The 21,354-nt window shown below is 35.5% G+C and overlaps 1 protein-coding gene across 1 annotated transcript in view; it reads left to right on the top strand.

Moving 5' to 3' along the window:
* Nucleotides 1-200: 200 nt before the first annotated feature.
* LOC101001536 (multiple C2 and transmembrane domain-containing protein 1) overlaps nucleotides 201-21,354 on the top strand; it is a 45,120-nt gene continuing 23,966 nt past the window's right edge. Inside the window, exons 1-5 of the mRNA XM_031662409.1 lie at nucleotides 201-275; nucleotides 2,894-2,953; nucleotides 8,629-8,706; nucleotides 13,966-14,136; nucleotides 17,697-17,827. Coding sequence (XP_031518269.1) covers nucleotides 201-275; nucleotides 2,894-2,953; nucleotides 8,629-8,706; nucleotides 13,966-14,136; nucleotides 17,697-17,827 — 515 coding nt within the window. The remainder of the gene's footprint in view (nucleotides 276-2,893; nucleotides 2,954-8,628; nucleotides 8,707-13,965; nucleotides 14,137-17,696; nucleotides 17,828-21,354) is intronic.

Genomic DNA, 21,354 nt, shown 5'->3' with positions numbered 1-21,354 from the left:
TAAATTTGTAGTAAGTTTACTTAAAACAGAGATAGTATAATGTCAGTAGATATTTCATTAGCCCCACAAAATACATGGAGCTATAATTAAATTTTATGTTGAGATGGTTTTTCCTTGCTATTTTGACAATATTTCCCCAAAGGCATAAAATAAAATTTTTTATATATTGTAATTCATAGCTACAGGGATTTGCTGTGACAATGGCATTACATTTATTTGACTGCTCTTGTTGGCATAATGTTGTGGATTCTTCTGGAGCACATCTGGATGAGTTGGTACAAAGTGAAAGGACAAAATGTAATCTCAGTGAAAGGATGAATTCCACAGTGCTTGTGTTTCAGGTCTAGGATGTTTATTGGCCTTCACATTGGTGGCATGTGTTACCAAGTGAGTTGGCCAGTTTCTTAAGATCCTTCCTGGACCGATTAAAAGGGGGAGAACTAATATAACTGGGTTCCAGGATAACAGAACTAAGGGCTGCTGTGCAGATTACATGGCCTTTTAATTTAACAAGATAGATAGATGGAAGGATGAATGAACAGATGGATGGATAGACAGATGGACAGTTATTAAATTGAGTGAAACTGGGAGAGATTTGTTGGTCTTAAGGGACCCTAAATGTATACAGTGAAACAATTTATAATTTTGTCAGGATCCTGGCTCCAAAGCCCTAGTTAACATAACAATTGATAAGCTTAGTCAATACCGTGAGGCATCCTTATTGTTAGGATGGAAGCATCCAAGAGCCATGGCTTTGATGAACAGTGATTGCAATCTGACCAAGAAAGTTTATATAAATGATTTGTTTGTGTATTTATTTATTTTTTAATCTCTTAAGTGGCCAAAATAGTATTGATAAAAGGAAATTGAGTTCCTATGAAAGCATGCTTTTGTAATCAGGAATGCTAGCTGACTTGACTCTTACATTTGAATATCAGGCTTCACAATTTCAAATCAATTGTGAAGGTTTTGAGTTTTGAAGAATTGCCAAATTATAATAGTATGTGTTATGTTTAAAGCTCTGTACACGTTAAGACTAATTTTAAAATATCACTTTTTATAAAAACTTCTTGACTAATCCTTATTCCATCTGATAAAAAAGACTTTAAACATTTCTGTGATTTATGAAGGCTGAAAAAAATCACATTATATTCATTTATTAGAAAAAAATAAACCATCCTTTAGTTTTATTTCCCTGTGGAAAAAAAATTTATTTTCTAGATTTTTTAGTCTAAAATTTGTTTAATATTTAGATTCATAATTAGATTTTTTATCTTTGAGGAGAAATTTTCTTAGTGTATGTTAGATTTTTAGAGGCAAAAACAGAAATAAATAAGATATTCCCAATGCATCTTACTACTTTTATAAATTAGAAATCTTAGTAGAAACAGTTTAACAATTCATCTTTCAGAATAACTTCAATAATTTCCCATTATCAACTGATATTTCTGTTTTTTGTTCTGTTTCCCTTTGCTGGTACTTTATACTTTTAGCAATTTTAAAATGTCACTTTGCCTCACTTAGTCTCTTGTTTTGGTGAAGACTGAAGCGTAACTAAATATCTACAATTATGCTTTAAGATAAGTTTTCTCTGGAATTCATGAATAGTTTGTGCTCTTTTTCTTGTTCTCTGTAATACAATCACCACTTCTGTTTAGGACTCATTTTGTAATGCCAGGTGTCTTCGTATTGTTGTTGTAGTTGTTGTTATTGTTATTATCATTAGACTCTAGTGAAAGGAAGGCTTTGGCTGGTCTGTTGTAAATGGCAAAGGGGTCCACAAGAAAATTAAATTGCTCCTCTGAAATAAAGGCCTAAATTTGCATGAGAACATGGATTGTAAAATGAAATATAAATTTTAGCTGGTGAATGACAGAAGTAATTAAACATGGCACGAAAAGCACAGCCTGGCAACTTCCGTGGATCTAAATGTGGCTAATATTTTTGTTTCTCAAATTTTAAAAGAGAAGCCTAAGTCCTAAATCTTGATCATCATAAATCCCACCTCACCTCCAAAATCTTAATTGCTAACACAAAATCATAGAACAATCAAAGAAGTTGCAAAAGTGCTTCCTCTTTATCACAGTATCAACTATTGATACTTTCCCGTAACGGTCATCAGTTTACTGAAACTTTATCATAACTGACACCTAGAGACAGAATGCAAAGTTTTAATGTTTATGGGAAGCATGTAATTTAGATATTCTATTTAAAAATGGATAGCTATTTTTTTTATTTCCCAAAGTTGAATTGGTTTCCTTTATAAAAGTCTGAGGATTAAGTAATAAACTATTCTACTTGAATCCACTGCATTGCTTTTAGTCCAATAGCCAACTCTCTCGGTATTCATTTCTTTTTAAAATTATGGTCAGGGAACTTCAGTTAACTAAGTCACTTATTATATTTGTTAATTGTATTATAAAATTTGGATTTTTTTGGTAAAAATTTAAACCAAATTTGACTAGGTGCATGTTTATAAATAAGATTTCTGCAGTCATTCTTTAAAAATGCTCTGAAGTTCTATGGTTAACACAATTGTTTTATTAAAAGGAATAAATACCTGCTTTACTTTAAAATCTTAAAATATGCTTAAACAGTCAACTTTCTATAATAAACCATCAGACTCTATAATATATTAATCAATAATTAAAAATAAAAAGGTAAGTAGACTCTTAAAAAATTACACAAATAATCCTCTCTAAACTGTACTACCACAAAAATTTTAACTTATTCAAGGGAAGAAACTTACAGTTTCTAAATATGCCAAGTATCTTTAGGATATACAATTTTTGGTTTTTTTATTTGCTTTGATTTTATTTGTTTGGATTTACAATACTAATTAAGTATTCTCAAAAATGTCTCAAAATGTAGCTAAATATTTGTTTGTTTTTAGGAACTTTCAGAAAATGAAGTGGTTGGATCTTATTTCTCTGTGAAGTCTCTCTTTTGGAGGGTAATGTCTAAATCCTTTTTGTTAATATTCTTGATTTTTGGTTTTGGATAGCAATTTTGAAAGTTAAATGGCAATTAAGAGTTTCACTTTTTAAGATAGGCTTCCAGATAGATATATTCATTTGCCTTCTTTATTATCTTCTAAGTCATCTAGGTAACTAACACTTTTATTTCTGCACTTGTAAAAATTAAGAACTTCGTAAATTGAACATATTTCTTTGAAGTCACTTTATGAAACCAAGTTTATTCCAAATTCTGAGAAGCTAGAGTCTCAGGGACTCTCTGGGAATATAATGGTGCCATCTAGAAGGTCCATGAGGGCTCTTTCTTTCCTCTCATGTAAAATGAGACTAGAATTTTCTGCTCCATTTCTGTTCGAGAAAAATATTTACTTCTATTACAGTGATCTATACTAGAATTCTGTCCTAGATATATACTAATTAGTGCTCTTTCTTTGAAAAGAAATCCTATAATTTAGAAAACAGCAACTCTTTTGATTTAAATAAAGACAAAATGATGATTTACAGATAACTTGTTTTAAATGTCATTTCAATTTAACTTACTCTTTGATGTTTAAAGCGTAATAGCCTCATAATGACCATCCATTTCTTTCTCTGCTCTAATTCTGCATTATGCACAGCACAATTTATTACTAATGCACTTACTGCTTTCCTTTGAGAATGTTCCTCTTTCTTTGAAAATTCACACTTGGTATATGCTTAATGTAACAATAGATATTGCAATGAAAAATGCTACACTCTTAGGGCCTGGCCATTTTCCTTTCTTGGCTCTCAAACTGTTCATGATTGAAAACTATCTTTTTTTCTTTAGAACTTTAGTATTTGCTGTAGTGTCTCTTAAGTAGACTGGCAGGTACCAGATTAAGTCATGTGTTGACCAGTGAGCAAGTATAAGCTACATTTATTCATCCTCACCAGCTTGAATGCACACACACTTTTTTTTTTTTTTGTAGCTTTTTATTGTTGTGAGTTTATTTTAGTAATTACACCCTCTTCATTTACACTGTATGGCTGCCTTCACTGAAGTTACTCTGTACTTTGCTGAAATAATAATTCCTCTTATATGTTCATGCATTGTCCCGGAACACACAGAATTAGTGCTTTTAAATTGTTCCATGACTTTAAATGACGGCTTTATCCAAAAACTATTTCACTGGCCGGGCCCGGTGGCTCATGCCTGTAATCCCAGCACCTTGGGAGGCTGAGGCGGGTGGATCACCTGAGGTCAGGAGTTTGAGACCAGCCTGACCAACAGGGCAAAACCCCGTCTCTACTAAATACAAAAAATTAGCCAGGCATGGTGGCGCATGCATGTAATCCAAGCTACTCGGGAGGCTGAGGCAGGAGAATTGCTTGAACCCAGGGGGAGGAGGTTGTAGTGAGCTAAGATTGTGCCATTGCACGCCAGCCCGGGCAACAAGAGCAAACCTCTGTTTCAAAAAAAAAAAAAAAAAAAAGGGAAATGGCACACTTCTTCAGAGTAGACTTTGAGGGTGCTCTGGGTTGAACTTGTTCTATGTGCAGCAAATGTGCACACTGGTCATTGTGAATGAAGATTTGTCACCAGGACCAGCTTCATAATTAATAGTTTTTCAAGTGTTTCCCTTTCAAGTGGCGCTCTCAAGATCTTCTTTGCTACTTCCAAGTTTTCCACTTATCAGTACTTTCCATTTGGTTGTTTTCATCCTCAAATATTCTTTAATAACCTTTCTCAATCTCTTGAACTCTTTGATCCTAGAATAACAAATGTGCAACTTTAAAAATAAGCAAGCTTTCTTGTATCCAAGGCCTGGTGGTAATGTCTTCTCTGGGCCTATGACAATGAACAGTTGACAAATGACTTGGGTCATACAGGCAGAACCTTTAGGGATCATCTGTCTTACCAATGAGGAAAGTGAGGCCCATCAAACTGATGTCATTGCCTTGAGGTACCCAGATGGCATGATCAGAAACAATATTTCTCTCTCTCTGAATGCCATACAAATAAATGTTTTGAAGAACTTTGAAGAGCAGTAGAGTCTCTCTTTGAGTTTATGATGAATAAAGATACTTCGTATAAATAAAGCTGTTCCTTAACCTGTTATTTTTGATTGACACTCTTTCAAATTCTTCTTGCATTATTTGACCCTTTTCTTCAGCAGCTGTGTTAGCCACCAATGGATGGATATGTTTAAGAGCCATGAGACTGATGTGTCTGATATGCCATTTACAAAATCAGAAAATCAGTGACCAAGCCTACTTTGTTTGAGTATTGTCTTCCATAGTCACATTCAAAGGTCACTCTGGTAACTAATTGACCCCATTGCTCTTTACCCAAGCAATATTGTTATTCTGATGAACTTTTAGAGGAGATATATATGAAAGGAGGTTATCCAGGGACATTTTCAGATATGCAAACTATCTAAATAGCTCAGATAAAATCTTGCATGAAGAGTATACATGTGCTTTGTGGGTTAAGCAGGATGTGATTTAAAATAAATTCCTATCAGGATTTATACAGATCAATACATGTGTCCAAGAGATAGCAACTGATTTACACTGAGTGAAACTACATCCTAGTAAAAACTTGCTCAGCTGGAACATCAGTGCTACTTGCTATATCTTAATTTTCCTGAGAGCAAAATAATGGAAAGAAAAGACTGTGCACAGGGATAGTCTAATTGTCCGAAAGCATAATATTTGTTATTCATCAAAACGCTATCTTAGGATAAAAAATATTAAGCGGTGGATATGACAATTACCATGTTTCTCATGAAAACAATAAAAAATATGAGAATCAAGTTAAGTAAAAATTGTATTAAAGACTAACTTCCCACTTAAAGGTGGCAACTTAGTGCAGTGTTTTCAAATATTTAGCATGCTTACGTTTCTTTTTAGTTACCTCCATTGAGTGGACTTACAGACTCTGGTAAAAGAATTAATTGAACAAACCACCTTACAAGAACATTGCAGTGAATCAAAGATAAATTTAAATATTTTTTAAGTGGAAAATGCTGGAACATGCCAAGATACTTCATATAAAAATCAAGAAAAGGGTCACAATGGGCAAAGAAGAGTACCTAGAAAAATACAAAGCAATTTAGAAGTTATGTCAGAGTACCGCCTTCTGGTCAGGTCAAGCAAAAGTGTGTCTGAAGGAAGATTGAAGGCTAAGGAGAAGAGTTATTGACTTTTTAAAACAAGAATGGAATCCTGTACTGAAGCACTTACATGCTGAACAACTCGACCATAGATAACATCCACCCAAGATGATTTCAGGAATTATCTCCATTTTTAAGTATGATGTTATTTATACTAAAAAATATGTGTAACTTTTAATTAACAGTCTCAAAAACAAAAACAAACAAACAAAAAAACACAGGTCTCTATAAGGCAAGCCCAAGACTATTATTCCTTTCCCATATTATTGCTAGAAATTTGTAGATTATTTCAGCAAGCCAAAAAGATTACAATATATATGATGATTTTCTATTTGTATGTATTTTCAAACAAATGTAGTAAAAGCTTTAAAACTTTTCTTTGGCCACGATTAAAGTTAGAGAGGATAGTTAAAACATCTTAAGTAAACGTAAAGAACTTCCTGGCACCATAAATTGTATCAAGAAGCAATGGAAATATAAAAGAAAGTTTAAGGATTAAAAACCAGCAGAATTTCGCTAAGGATTATGGTGCCAGTAAATCATCTTCTAAGAAAAAAAGGATCAAAGCTTTATTATAAGATGAGACACTTCAGACTGGGCTGGACAAAGCACCGACAGGGTTTTCTGTAAAAGCAATCCTACCTTGAGAGGATGGATGGATGGCAGAACAAATGCACTTGTTGGACTTCATCATCCAGGTGCAATTCACTCGAATAAACTCAGCAGGAAAAGGAAAAGATAGAACAGGCCTGTGCCTGGGATTGAGCTAATTGCTCCACACTCGTCTTTGCAGCAGAAAACGGTCATTCTAGGCTGTCATTATCTCTTCTTTGTAGTGTCTCGGGGATCATTTGATTAAATAAAAGCACATGCACCCTGTGCTGAAAATAGAAGAAAGAGCTGATTCCACACATGGCTTATTGTAAACACATAAGCAATGTCTTTCACTCCCTATTTCAGTGTCTGGGTCTCATTTGGAAGGATTAGGTTGTACAAAGGTAATAAAATCCAGGATAACAAAAGCCAAGGATTATTTGTACCTATCAGGGAAGGGGATTGGTTTAACTGTGTTCCCTTAGTCTCAAATTAAGTCTAAACAGATTTTTTTTTTTATTTTGATCTATTTTTAAATCAAGATCTAGAAAAATAAAATATCTCATTGTTAGTGATCCATATTTTCAAGGAATGGAATTACTAAACTTTTTAACTAGAACTGGAATATAGAAATGCTCCCAATTTAGATGCGAGATTCTATGACTTCACCACCTTACTAGCAGACATTAAACTATAGTTTATTATAAAGTGAATAACATATGCTGGGGTTATTACCACCCACCTACTCTTACTTCCTTTAATCCCTTGATTAGCCTTTCTTGATAATCTATAACCAAGGATACATTTCACCTAAGTGACAGGCAAAGTATTTTGAAAACTTCTGTACCAATTAATTTCTTTTGTTGTACCATGAATTTCTTAGTCTCTGTCAAAAAAAGGGAAATATAGGTGGGTGGAGGTGGAAATCATGGATTAGGTCTCAGCAACTCTAGATTCAAATGTCAGCCTTGCCAATCTCTAGTCATTTGGCTTTGAGTGGGGTACTTATCTTCTCTATGCCTCAGTTTATTTACCTTAAAATAAGATTCCTGTCATGAAAAACACTGGAGTGTGAAAACAGCAGATGTAATAGCTGCACAATAAATGTTCCTTTCTTTCTGTGTGATTTAATCCACCTTTCCGACTGCCCTAATCCAGTCTTCTCTGTTGATGTTATTAAGACTGACGACTCTAATCTCATCATAATACTATTGTTAAGAAACTTTCTTTAACTGCTCCAGAAGACCTGTAATATAAACTTTCAGTCCCACCATGATAACTTCCCCCCAGGAGTTCCTGTTCAGCTGTATCTGTCTTAATCCATCTTTTGCTACTCGTGGTCTTGGTAGTGAAGGGATCTTTGAGTTACTTTTTCATATCAAAGGCAGGAAAGGGAGGTGTCATGTGGGACAAAATTTCCCTATTAGTTTAGAGATACTTCTTTAATCATTACAAAAGATTTACATGTGGGATACAGGGTTAATATGATCTTATTTATTGCCTATTCATATCACATTTATTTTTCTGAAAGCAAATCACTATTCCGACCTTTTGAAGCAGCAGACTTGGAAACAATTATTCTTTTCATGATTTCTCTTGCTATAGTTATTTTCTCTGATACACCTATTAACAAAAACCTGAAATCACTTAATTAGGCTCTGTTACTATATAATCTCTGGGCTTCATTTCCTTGACCACTGCAGCATCATTCTACTAAAGAAAATAGTGGCTGGAAATTTAGAGTTGCATTGACATTTATCTTCATTGTGCTATAAGACATTTTCTGACAGTGACTTGAGAAGCAAATACAAATTTTCTCAAATAATGTTTTCTGAAGAGTAATTCAAACTGCTGATCAAAATGAGGGGTTGAGAATGGTACAAACCTTCCCCGTACAGCTCTGATCATTCATTTCCATCCAGACGTGCGGCAGGCCAGCTCTTCCTGTCCTGGGCTTCTGCAAAGCAGAGCTTCAGAGTCCTTATTGCAAAAATGCACAAGTAAGTTCAACCATTCAGTTCATTTATTTTTTTCTGAGCTTGCATGAGCTGTGATTTCTGAGAGCCAACTTGCTGTACTGAAAACCCATTCCCTATACTAACCTATTTTGTACATAGGAAAAGGAATTGTAATCTTACTTTTTTTTCAAGGAATAATATAACTAACACTTTCTTTAAATTGCCAGCTCATTTGTTCTAAAATCTTACTAAAGATACCTGTTATGGACTAATTGCTTCATGCTTTGAAATCTGTATTGTTAACTGGTGTCTTGATATTCTTTATTAATTATGAACTTGGATGAATATTCTTATGAAAGTGGATCCTAAACTTTGGATGGGTGAGAATCACATTGGGCATGTGCTGAAATACAGACACGGCTCTACTCCATAAGAACTGAGTCACATCTCAGAGAATCATGCAATTCCAGCAAATTGACTGCTAGAATTTGAGAACAACTACCTTACAAGTTCAAGGATTATTCTTTCCTTTTAAGGGCTTTGTTTTTGTTCTTTGCTTTGAAGAACTAGGTTGGTTTTTTTTCTTTTTAGTCTTCTTGCCTTTTTTCTTGTCCCCCTCAACAAGACTTCTAATTCAACAAGGACCTAGTTGAGAGCATTACCTTAGAAAACTAAGTACCAACTGCAATATGCAAATTTTATTGAATGTTATTTTGGATTTGTTTAATACTCTTTGCCCTTTAGGTGCTCAATAAGTGATTTTGGTGGACTATCAACACTTCAATAAATATGTGTTATTTAGATATATTTATGAGAAAAATAACAAAGGAAGAAAAGAAGCACAGCTTTTCATAATTGTTCAGTAGGGTCCTGCTTCTCTTTTTAAATACCCTAGATATCTAGAGCAATATGTTTCCTAATCAGAACTAAAAAAGGACTTTAAATAGTATAAATAATATTAATGTTAATTTTTACAATTGTATTAATAGTTATTAGAACATAGAGAAGCCAGTGTGCATGCTCCACATAACTTTCAAGCAAGGATTCTCACACTTGAGTGTGTATCAGAATCACCTGGCGGACTGGTTAAACCAGAATGCCTGGCTCCACTCCCAAAGTTTCTGATGCTGTTAGTCTGGATGGGGTCAGAGGATTCTAGGTTCTAAAAAGTTCCCAGGTGACATCAATGCCACTGGTCTGTGGACCACATATTTGAGAGATTTACTGTACAGAGGAAGGAAACTTTTTAAACAGAGCAGCAAGTGACTCCGAAGATACCTTGGAGAGCATCAGAATTCCATAGTTTGCAAAGTTTCTTTTTGCTGTGGTATTCTGCCCATCCTCACGCCTTCAATGAGCTCCCCAGAACTTTGATTTTACAAGTAAGTAAGAGTAATAAGTGACTATCTTGAGCAAGCTAAATCTTCATTGTTGATGGAGTGTACTTCTTTCTCTGTAGGCCCCTGAACACACAACCTCCCTCCACCCGTAGATACACACAGAAAAGGGTTGTTAGTACACTTGGGGCCCTGGAGTACAGTCTTGACAAATCAAAGATAAGAAAATTGAGTCCCAGAGAGAGAGATAAACATGCCCAAGTTATATAGCCAGAAATTGCTAGGAATATGTGAGTGAACATTTATGTTCCATGCTTCTCTCTCCTGCTTTTGATAGCCTATGTTTATATCTTTTACCTTTACCTGTAATTTTATTTCAAGTCTCACTTCTTCACGCATAGACTAAATAAATTTAACAGTTTCATGACTATGCAGTTGCTCAATAAAATCTACAGTTGAATTATGGAGTTTCTTTGTAGAGAAGTACCATTTTGAACAAAAATTATTGAAGAAGAAAACATCACTGAAAAAATATCTGATTAGAATATCTCTGAAACTTTTTTATTTCTTCTTCTCAGCCTTATGCACAGGTCCCCATAATTACCATACCCATTAGCCCTGTTTTTATGAAGAAATGTTCTCCTTCTTCCTCCCACTTAGCTCCCCAAGTTGTTTTGGAAATGTTCTTCTGGGTTATAGAACAGCATTTCACAGCAACTAATAGCAGTAGGTAAAGTCTCTATTATGTTCATTTTATTTCTGTGAAAGCATAAAGGACCCCATGGAAAATGGAATCTTTTGTCCTCCTGTGAGCTTTACATGAGAATATGAACTTGACTTACAGAGTGAAAATGGCTTTTCTCCCCCTCACTCTGTAAGTCAAGTTCATGTTCTCATGTTAAAAAAAAATGATAGGCCGGGCGCGGTGGCTCACGCCTATAATCCCAGCACTTTGGGAGGCCGAGACGAGCGGATCATGAGGTCAGGAGATCAAGACCATCCTGGCTAACAAGGTGAAACCCCGTCTCTACTAAAAATACATTTAAAAAAAATTAGCTGGGTGTGGTGGCGGGCGCCTGTAGTCCCAGCTACACGGGAGGCTGAGGCAGGAGAATGGTGTGAACCCGGGAAGCAGAGCTTGCAGTGAGTGGAGATCACGCCACTGCACCCCAGCCTGGGCGATAGAGCAAGACTCCGTCTCAAAAAAAAAAAAAAAAAAAAAAAAAAAAGATAATAAAAAATTAAAAAATAAAAACCAGAAAACAAAACGAAAGGAGGATCAAGCAAGAAAAGCACTATTTTAGACATGGCACTATTAAAGAAACTTACTTCGCCTTGCTAATTGAAGACACTGTGTAACCTAACTTGTACCCAACTACTATTTGACTGCTTCTACAGAGCACATAGAAAAATGGCATTAAGTATATTCTTCAACAAGCTGAAATATTATAAATATAAACACATGTGGTCATATAATAGAAAAGTAAAAGGCAGTTTCATAAATTAGCCATGTGCTCACCACTTAACTGGAGAGTATCCTTTGAAAACATTTTGTTTAAATCATGATTACCTTTTAACCTATGAGAGAATCTCCACCCTAAACACTTGTATTGGGGAAGCTCAGGAATAAAGATGAGAAATATTGGGGTTCTAGTCACACATCTACCATTTATGAGCACAACCACTCTGAGTTCCATCAGTAAAATGGGGCTAAGAAGCCTTGCCTTCTGACCTCATGGGGTTTTTGTGGGAACCAAACGTTGTGATATAGACAAGTACATTTTTAAATTCTAAAGCTCTGTATTAGTTGGCAGCTATTAACTCCTTGATCTTTTCTAAAATAATTACTTCTTCTTGCTTGCTACAACATTTGTTTTCTTTGGTTCCTTCTTTGCTACTCATGTTCCTTAAAAAAGTTTCCAGTCCAAAGTTTAAAACCCGATTCCCTAGAGTCTGCTGTTAGAGGCAGTCTCAACAGCAGCAGAAGTGGTCAAACCAAGCAGTCATACACCAAAATCTACGACTGGATTATATAATAATAAGTTGCATGAAATCTTAGAACTAAAACAAAGACCTTAGCCATAACTGGGTGCAACAAATTCTAAACAATTACTTTCATCTGAGAAATCCTCTGTTCATCAAAATCCAATGTGGAAATTCAATATATGGAACAGACGGGAGCAGTGGGGCTCCAGCTGAAGAGGGCATGGAGTTCTGCAGAACTTGTAGGTGCTCCATGAATTCTCCTTTACACTTCAGATCACATTTGAATGCTGCTTTTGAAGCTCACAGGGATGAAGAGTGTGTAGACAAAGGTCTGCATTGATATTCATAGGGCAGAGCCACCAGGCAAGGTTCAAAATGTGCTGTGTTCAACAAGGCAGGAAAATATGCAATGGGATTTTCAAAGATTTTCATTGAAATGTTCGAGTATTAGAAGTATTATCTTTTGGAGAATGTAGTTTTCATTTTCCTAATAGAAGCACTGTGAAATGATGACGATAAAAATACCGATGGCATTGCTCTGGTATGGAAAAAGGTAGGAAGTCAAAGTGGGAGGGAGAGTTATACAAAATAGACTGTAACTTTGTAACATTAATGTAGACAGGATTAGGTAGAAAGTAATGCTAATCCATAATTTAGAAGTGTACTTTGAGGTTGAGAGGAACGTCGAATTTCTTCATGAAATGACTATAAGTAGAAAAAATATGTTTGATAATATGAAAGAAACCATTTTTATAGTACTGCTTGATGTTGAATCCAGATTGAAGATGTTTTCACATTTAGTTACTTTCTATGGCTTGTTTTATGTCCTTTTTAGTTTAAAGAGATTATATGGCCATTTTTAGTAGACTTGCCAATTTTAATAAAAGTCTAAGCCAGGTGTGGTGGCTCATGCCTATAATCCCAGCACTTTGGGAGTCTGAGGCAGGAGGATCACTTGAAGCTAGGAGTTCAAAGCTGCAGTGAGCTATGATCACGCCACTGCACTCCAGCCTGGTCAAGCAAGCAAGACCCTTTCTCTAAAAACAAAACCAAACAAATGAAATGAAAATAAAAACTAAAAATTAGCTGGGTGCAGTGGTGCATGCCTGAGGCTGCTACTTGGGAGGCTGATATAGGAGGATCACTTGAGCCCAAGAGTTTGAGGTTATAGTCAGCTATGTCCACACCCCTGCACTCCAGCCTGAGTGACAGAGCAAGACTCTGTTTCTAAACAAAAAAAAAAGAATATTAAAAGTAATTAAAGAAAACGTTCAGATACTAAAATGTAAAATAAATCCAGAAACATACTTGCCAATATAAATCACAGTGTAACTTTAAACATTTTAAATATTTGTGATGAAAGTTTTAGGTATAAGCAAGCCATCTTAGATGGGCGTATTGATTTTGTTTTCTATTTTGTGGTAACTTAAATTGTCCTTTAGTAATCTGAAGCTCAATAATCTCCAAATGTGGCAAGAAAGAAGTTTTTAAACTATCTGAATAGCACTTGCAACTAATCTTCCAATTAAAAACCACCCCTAAAATATGTTTATAACATAAACAAAGAGATCTTCAAAAACCACAAATAGTTTAAAAATTAAATACCACAGTATGAATGAGGCCTTTGATATTTCTAACATTTATTGTATATATATTTTGGTATAAGCCTATTTGGCACACATGCAAATATTCTCTGATATTCTTGAAGTATCTACATCATGTAATCTTAAGAATTGAAAAGCTAGGCTGTATTTTGAACACTCAACTCTTTTACATAACAAATTTATCATGAGATGATAATTTCATAATTTATTAATTTTATAATTAACAAACAATAATTCATAATTATTTTAATTTTAAAAATTATAATTGTCTATCCTTTATTTTTTGAAGAATCATAACAGGAGAAAAGGTAATGCCAAAATGAGATATTTGGGTTTAAAACACAGTAACCTAACTCAATTTCATTTGCCAAAAGTTTCAGACCCAAAGTTTACGCCTATCAGACCTACACAGAAAATCACATCTTTGGAGAGGAATAGTCAGCATCACCTTGATTGAAGGGAGAGACCTCAAGGCCATGGATTCCAATGGGTTGAGCGATCCCTACGTGAAGTTCCGGCTTGGGCATCAGAAGTACAAGAGCAAGGTAACCATATCTCTGTTGTGTTCCTGTCAACATTTAGAAGGCGTTGATTGGTTAATAGCCCTGGTTTAGGAGATGAAACCACTAGATAATTTTTTAAATGCTTAACAAACTTTTTTAAACAACATGTCAGCAAACAAGACCAATAATTGTATAGCATTTTTTCATTCAGGTACTAGGTGACCTCACGTAAACTACTTGTCTGTGTCCCAATTTCTTCATCTACAACATAGGAATAATAGTTGGAACTATCTCCTGGCATAGCTCTGAGGATTAAAACAGTAACAGCCACCCAGAAAACACATAGTTCATGCCTGGCACATAAAGTACTCAGAGTGTGGCTTTTTTTTTTTTCTTTTTTTTGATGGAGTCTCGCTCTGTCACCAGGCTGGAGCGTGGAGTGCAGTGGCACGATCTTGGCTCACTGCAACTTCCGCCTACTGGGTTCAAGCAATTCTTCTGTCTCAGCCTCCCGAGTAGCTGGGACTGCAGGTGTGCACCACCACGCCCAGCTAATTTTTGTATTCTTAGTAGAGACAGCATTTCACTATGTTGCCCAGGATGGTCTCAATCTCCTGACCTCGTGATCCACCCGCCTCGGCCTCCCAAGAGTGTAGCTTTTAACATTATTACAACTAGTGCTAATATCAGTATTACAAATAGCATTATTTTACATGCCATAAAAATCTTCATACATTACTCTTAGACACTTTATCCAACCTGAATTGTACCAATGCAAATAGCAAATTTTAAAATTTATTAGAACAAATTGCTTTGTCTCTCCATATCTTAGTTTTCCCATCTGTAAAAATGAGAGTTAAAATAATGCCTACCTAACAGAGTTACTGAGATTAAATGAATATACGTTAGTTATGCATTTAAAGGGCTTAGAATCCTTCCTTGTCCATAATGACTCAGCAAATGAAAATAGCAGAAGAGGAAGAGTAACAACAGTAGTAAGAAAGATATCATATAGTATCAATTATATTAGCAGTAATAATATATTAAACAATAATATTAGTGATATAAGTAATAATGAATAAGGGTCTAGTACTCATAGCTATATTTTTGGCACATATCTTATGTATTAGTTCATTCTCACACTTCTATAAAGAACTACCTGAGACTGGGTAACTTATGAAGAAAAGAAGTTTAACTGACTGACAGTTCTGCAAGCTGTACAGGAAGCATGGCTGGGAGGCCTCAGGAAACTTACAATCATGGCAGAAGGCAAAGTGGAATCAAGCATGTCTTTCTATGGCAGAGCGAGAGAGAGTGAAAAGGGAAGCGCCACACACCTGTAAACAACCAGATGTTGTGAGAACGCATTCACTATCGTGAGAACAGCAAGGGAGAATCCAGCCCCATGATTCAGTCATCTCCCACTAGGCCCCTCCTCCAACATGTGGGGATTGCAATACAACATGAGATTTTGGTTGATACACAGAACCAAACCGTATCATCTTATCTCTGTTTTAATGAACTATGTCCTCTTTATTGGTCAGTTTTTACAGCTGTTATTCATAGACAGCTTAGGACAACTGACCATATCCATCTTGTATTAAAGATCACATTCCATTCCGATGGGCATTTATTCACCTTAGTGTCATAATTTCTATAGATTTTTGATAAACAGCCTGCTTAGGTCCCTTCCAGCCCAGGAAGTTTTCACTAGTACTTAAGGTAGTTTAGAAATATCACAGAGCCCATCATTAGCAGGCAGTGAGTACTGCTAGCAGGCTGGCTGGAGTGCCCACATGGAAAGGGAAGGCATTATATCTGACCTGAAGGAAATCATATAGGGAAGGCAATCCTAAAAGAGAAAAATGGAAATTTAGTCTGTTTAAGGCCAGATAAGTAAAGACAGACCACACCCCAAAATACCATAGGAGTTCATCTGAGCCTGATTATAAGACATTTAAATTATCATAGCCTTCATTCAGTGCCATTTTTTTTCTGCCATGGGGCTTAATAACATATATTAAAGTAGCTACTGATTCCAAAAATAGGTACCTATGACCACTTCTGTCTTGTCCTTTCTTAGTTAGCACCATTTCCATGTTCTACTAGGCTTCAAACATTACTTATTTTTATAGTTCTGCTCTTTAGGTATGAAATATGAAACCCAGCAATGGACATGTGTCTCTCTTTGCTCTTTCTTTCCTTGATCTATTGCTGATTAATTTCAGATTATGAACTTTAAAAATTGTGATTCATTTGCATTACCTTTGCATATAACATACTTCATTGCTTTCAAACTTTACATCTGAAGATCTGTCTGCCATACATTAAAAAGAGAAAAGGCCACTTCATGCCTTCCTGCTAAAAAGAAAGAACAAGGAAACAAATATGAATGTTGTTTAACCCAGTGGTGAATGGAATTTTAAAATTTCGTTCCTATCAATATAGGTTACTTTGTTCATTGATTCTACTGTACAAGATGACTTATCTGAATACTTGAAGTTACAGAATTACATTTCAGATATCTTTCTTGTATATGCAACACAAAGAGTATATCCACATATATGTATGCATACATATATACTCATGTATATTCATTTATTATTTCGCAAACATTTTTCGCATATGGTTTTGGGGGAAGAGTCCTGAAGCTTTTTTTTTTTTTTGAGACAGAGTCTCGCTCTGTCGCCAGGCTGGAGTGCAGTGGCACAATCTTGGCTCACTGCAACCTCCGCCTCCCAGGTTCAAGCAATTCTCCTGCCTCAGCCTCCCCAGTAGCTGGGACTACAGGCAAGTGCCATCATGCCCAGCTAATTTTTGTACTTTTAATAGAGACGGGGTTGCACCATGTTGGCCAGAATGGTCTTGATCTCTTGACCTCGTGATCCGCCTGCCTTGGCCTCACAAAGTGCTGGGATTACAGGCGTGAGTCACCGTACCCAGCCGAGTTCTGAAGCTTTAATCAAAGACTTTGAGTTAGTGTCTAAATGCTAAAACATACTGACCTTAGGTGTGTCACTTAAACTCTAGGTCTCAGCTTATCCATCTATAACATGAGATACTACATCAGTGCTGTAAGTCTAAGATAAAAGTTTGACCACCCAAAAGCTACTTGCTTTTTTGTCCTACTCTCACAGAAATTCACTGTGTGTTTTTCATGTACTCAAGTCAGGATTCCAATGTGTATGGCAAGTAAGAAAAAAAACACTCATCCTCTTTTATTATGAGATGACTGACTATGAGTTATATTTTAATGTATTAACTATGATTATGTAAAATATTGCTAGTATCCGAGTGAGCTATTTCTTTCATAGATTATTACCTCTTATACATAGTTTATATATCTTATCTGCTACTTAAGATAATCAAAGGATATCTTTTGATTTTCAGTACACATCCATTAAGGTCCATTCAGGTACTACTCAGTAAGGATGCTGGAGATCGAATGAGTCATTTCCATTATTTCTGTAATCTTTTTTTCAAATAGCACACAGCATGCTTTTCTAGATATTGTAGTACCAAAAGTTTGATTTAGTGTCTCAGGTTGAAGTTTTTTTTTTTTAAGCTGCTAGCAATATGACAATAATGATTTTTTTTTCCAGATTATGCCAAAAACGTTGAATCCTCAGTGGAGGGAACAATTTGATTTTCACCTTTATGAAGAAAGAGGAGGAATCATTGATATCACTGCATGGGACAAAGATGCTGGGAAAAGGGATGATTTTATTGGCAGGTTTGTGCAATTTGTAACTTTTGGTTCACTCCTAGAGCATTTTTCTTAAAAGAATATTTGCTGTAAGCCTGTTATTGTAAACGATCTTTACCGTTTTGAAGAAGGGAACTTAGGGCAATGCTTGGATGAACTGAAAAATAGATTCAAAAATTGACCAGTAGGTGGCGGTTTTGACCAGTTGATGGACACAGGCTATCTGAATTTGATATCCTTGAATTTTCTCCAGATGTCAAAGTTATGGGAGTTGAAAAAGAGGAATTTCATTTGATATAAGATACATAAAGGAACAAAGAGCATATTCATAGTCTGTAAAGTGATCTAAGATAATATTTATTTTCATAAAGCATACTATCACCATAAAATACATTATTTTCTACAGCGCCCTACAAAGTAGACAATACTTGTAATCTCTTTGGAGTTCATAAATCCATAAAGAGTTCCCAAGTTTTAGTGTTGGAAGCATGTAAGTGAGGCAGATCCATGTTAATCTGATAACCCAGTAAAGAAAGGAGTATTTTGAGGCTTACATGACATTTTTCCACAAAGTCAGGGTTATTTTGAGTGACCACTTGAATCATAGGAATTGTTTCCTTATTTTAAAGCCTATGTTTATATTTTTTGATAGTTATATATGTGTCTTTGAAGCAAAACACATTGAAACATGCCAATATTGAAATAAAGTGTGGTGTACCGAAAAATTTGTTAATTTTTAAAATTAAAAAAAAATTCTTTCCTCACTGTAGCTTACATGAAATTCCAAGTCTTATAAACATACAGCCTGAAAAAAATTTATACATCCTAAGAGTAAAATAAATTATACTCTGGAAAAGTAAGAACAGGAATCCAGTCCAACATATTTATCTCTTGATTTTTTTATGATGCAGTTATATATGTATCGTCTTCTTCATAGGATTATATAGTGAGCGATCAAAAATGAGCTTCAGACAGCCTTTACTATTTTACTTGTAAAGTGAACCTGGAAAACACCACCATAATCTAATGCTACATTACATTTCAAGCCTTTTTAAAGCACAGGCCTTTATTGCACATGTTTTTCCCTTAATTAAAACACTATTTTCAGAGTTTTCTTAAAGTTTTATCTTGTTCTCTTTGGGATATACCACATCTGTTAATACATTAAATGCATTTCATTATAATTATATATCTAAGATTCTGTCTCCCTCAATAGGCCATGAGCTCTTTCGAGCAGGTACTATGTAGCTATTCCTCAAATGATGAGTTCATTTTCTTTGGTTATAGTAACATTAGTTATATTTGGTGACCACAAGTTAATCAGAATGATGGGCATGTGTAACTTGCTACCTCTACCTTATTTCTTTGTATTCAAACTTTCTTATCTTGGTAAAATAATGAAGATTATGCTGTAAATATACTGTCTTCCTGTATTTCTAGGTATATATTACATTCCTTCATATCCCTTCTTCTATTTTTTTGTATAATGACAGATGTTCTTTTATATATTTTTTTCCTTTGGTAAGAATTTTCCAATTTAAAAACTGAAAATTTCTCAGGCCAATTGGGACTGATCATTTTCTTTTCCTCACTTAATAACATTATGAGTTCTTCAAGGGCAGACATGGTTGACAGAGAGGTGGACCTAACTATCTCACTTCACCTTGTTCCTAAAGGTTTTTCATATTTTGGCTAATTTTTGAGAAAACGTGACAAATTGCTGGATGGAAGATCAGAGGGATTGTTCCAGATACCTGTGGAGGCTTGAAAAAGAGAAGTCTATTTTCGGTCATATACCAAACTTAATTGCCTATGAAAGCAATTTAAGCCCAAAAGGCTAGAGTGAAATGAGCACAGGTATAGACAAGACAGCTCTGGAGTAGTGGTTTATACTGGTTTACACAATGAAAGGAATGAGTGTTGAATTTTGAGGTACTGAAAGATGGACAATAGAAACATGTTGCACACTCCTAAATTAGCAAGGTTGCCTTTTGCAGAAATAACTGTGATGCATCATCATTTCAAATCTTTTTGATATCCAGATAGCACTGAAAACTCTAGGTCTCTAACTTGACGCTTGTTAAATTGCTCTTTAAAATCATCCTGCCACTGAAAAGCAACATATTATTATACCTAAGTATCAGGCAACTGTGTTTATTTATTTGAAACTTTCATGGAAACAGTGGAGATAATACAGATTATAATAGAATTACTTAATTCCTAGAATAGTTTCAAAGACAATTGACTTACTTTCCAATTAAATTTGAGTACTCCGGGTAAAGTAACAGTCATAAAACTGTCATCATAATCTTCTGTCCTCTTTTGCAAGCTCTCACTGCAACATTCTGTGTCTGTGTTAATTTTGAAAGTAGAGACTATTCTAGGAATTTGCTGGAGGCTTGTGAGTAAGTTTAAAGTTGGCCATAGAGGGTGATACTATTCCTTTGATGGCTAGTAACATTTTTTAAGGGTACTGTCTAAACTGAGTCCCAAATTTGAGAACACTTGTATGGATTACATTATCTATATAAACGAGTTTATTATGCTATGGTTTATAATTGTCTATTTTATTTTCCATTTTTGGTGATATATAATGATTTTTATAATATATTTTGTAAATGCAAACTCAATAACAGTTTGTTTGTTTCATAATATTTAATAAGAACAAGAGTGGCTATGAATGAAAGAGCCACTTGCAAATCTGGAGTGTCAAAGAGTTAAAACTATTTTAGTACTGAACTTTACCCACTTCCATTCTTTAGTTTTTGTTTTTGTTTTTGAGACAGGGTCTGGATCTGTCATCCAGGCTGGAGTGCAGTGGTGTGATCTCGGCTCACTGCAACCTCCACCTACTGGGCTCAAGCAATCCTCCCACCTCAGCCTCCCGAGTAGCTGGGACCACAGGCATGCACCACCATGCCTGGCTAATTTTTGTAATTTTGGTAGAGGCAGCGTTTTGCCATGCTGCCAAGGCTGGTCTCAAACACCTGAATTGAAACAATCCACTGGCGTCGGCCTCCTAAAGTGCTGGGATTAACAGGTGTGAGCCATTGCGCCCAGCTCCAACTTCCATTCTTACTTGAACTAATATAGTCAGGCATTTGCCCCTAGCAATCCACCAAAACTGCTCCTGTCAATGTCACCCAAGCCCATCACGTTGTTCAATTCAATGACCAGTTTTCAACCTTCGTCTAACCTGCCCCAGCAGCAGTGCTGTATTTAGCTGACCGCTTCCTTACTTTGAAACACATTTTTCACTTGCCTCCCAGGACAACGCATACTCCTTGTTTTTTTCTTACCTCACTGCATGCTCCTGCTTGTCTCCTTTGCAGGTGCTTCCTCATCCCCTCATGTAGTTCTGGAAAGCCTCAGAGCTCACTCTTTGGGCATCTTCTTCATCTGTACTGGCTCCCATGGTGACTTCATCCATTCACAAGAGCCCAGCTCCACTCCATAACTCTTCTCTGCATTCCAGATTCCTGTATTGCACTGCCTGCTTGATATCACTATGTGAAAGTCTAATAGGTTTCTCCAGTTTAGAATGTGCAAAGCTA

This window comes from Papio anubis, unplaced genomic scaffold (genome assembly GCF_008728515.1).
Source record: "Papio anubis isolate 15944 unplaced genomic scaffold, Panubis1.0 scaffold616, whole genome shotgun sequence".
Classification (NCBI taxonomy): domain Eukaryota; kingdom Metazoa; phylum Chordata; class Mammalia; order Primates; family Cercopithecidae; genus Papio; species Papio anubis.
Note: the sequence above shows the minus strand (reverse complement) of the source record. Positions and strands in the feature narration are given on the sequence as shown.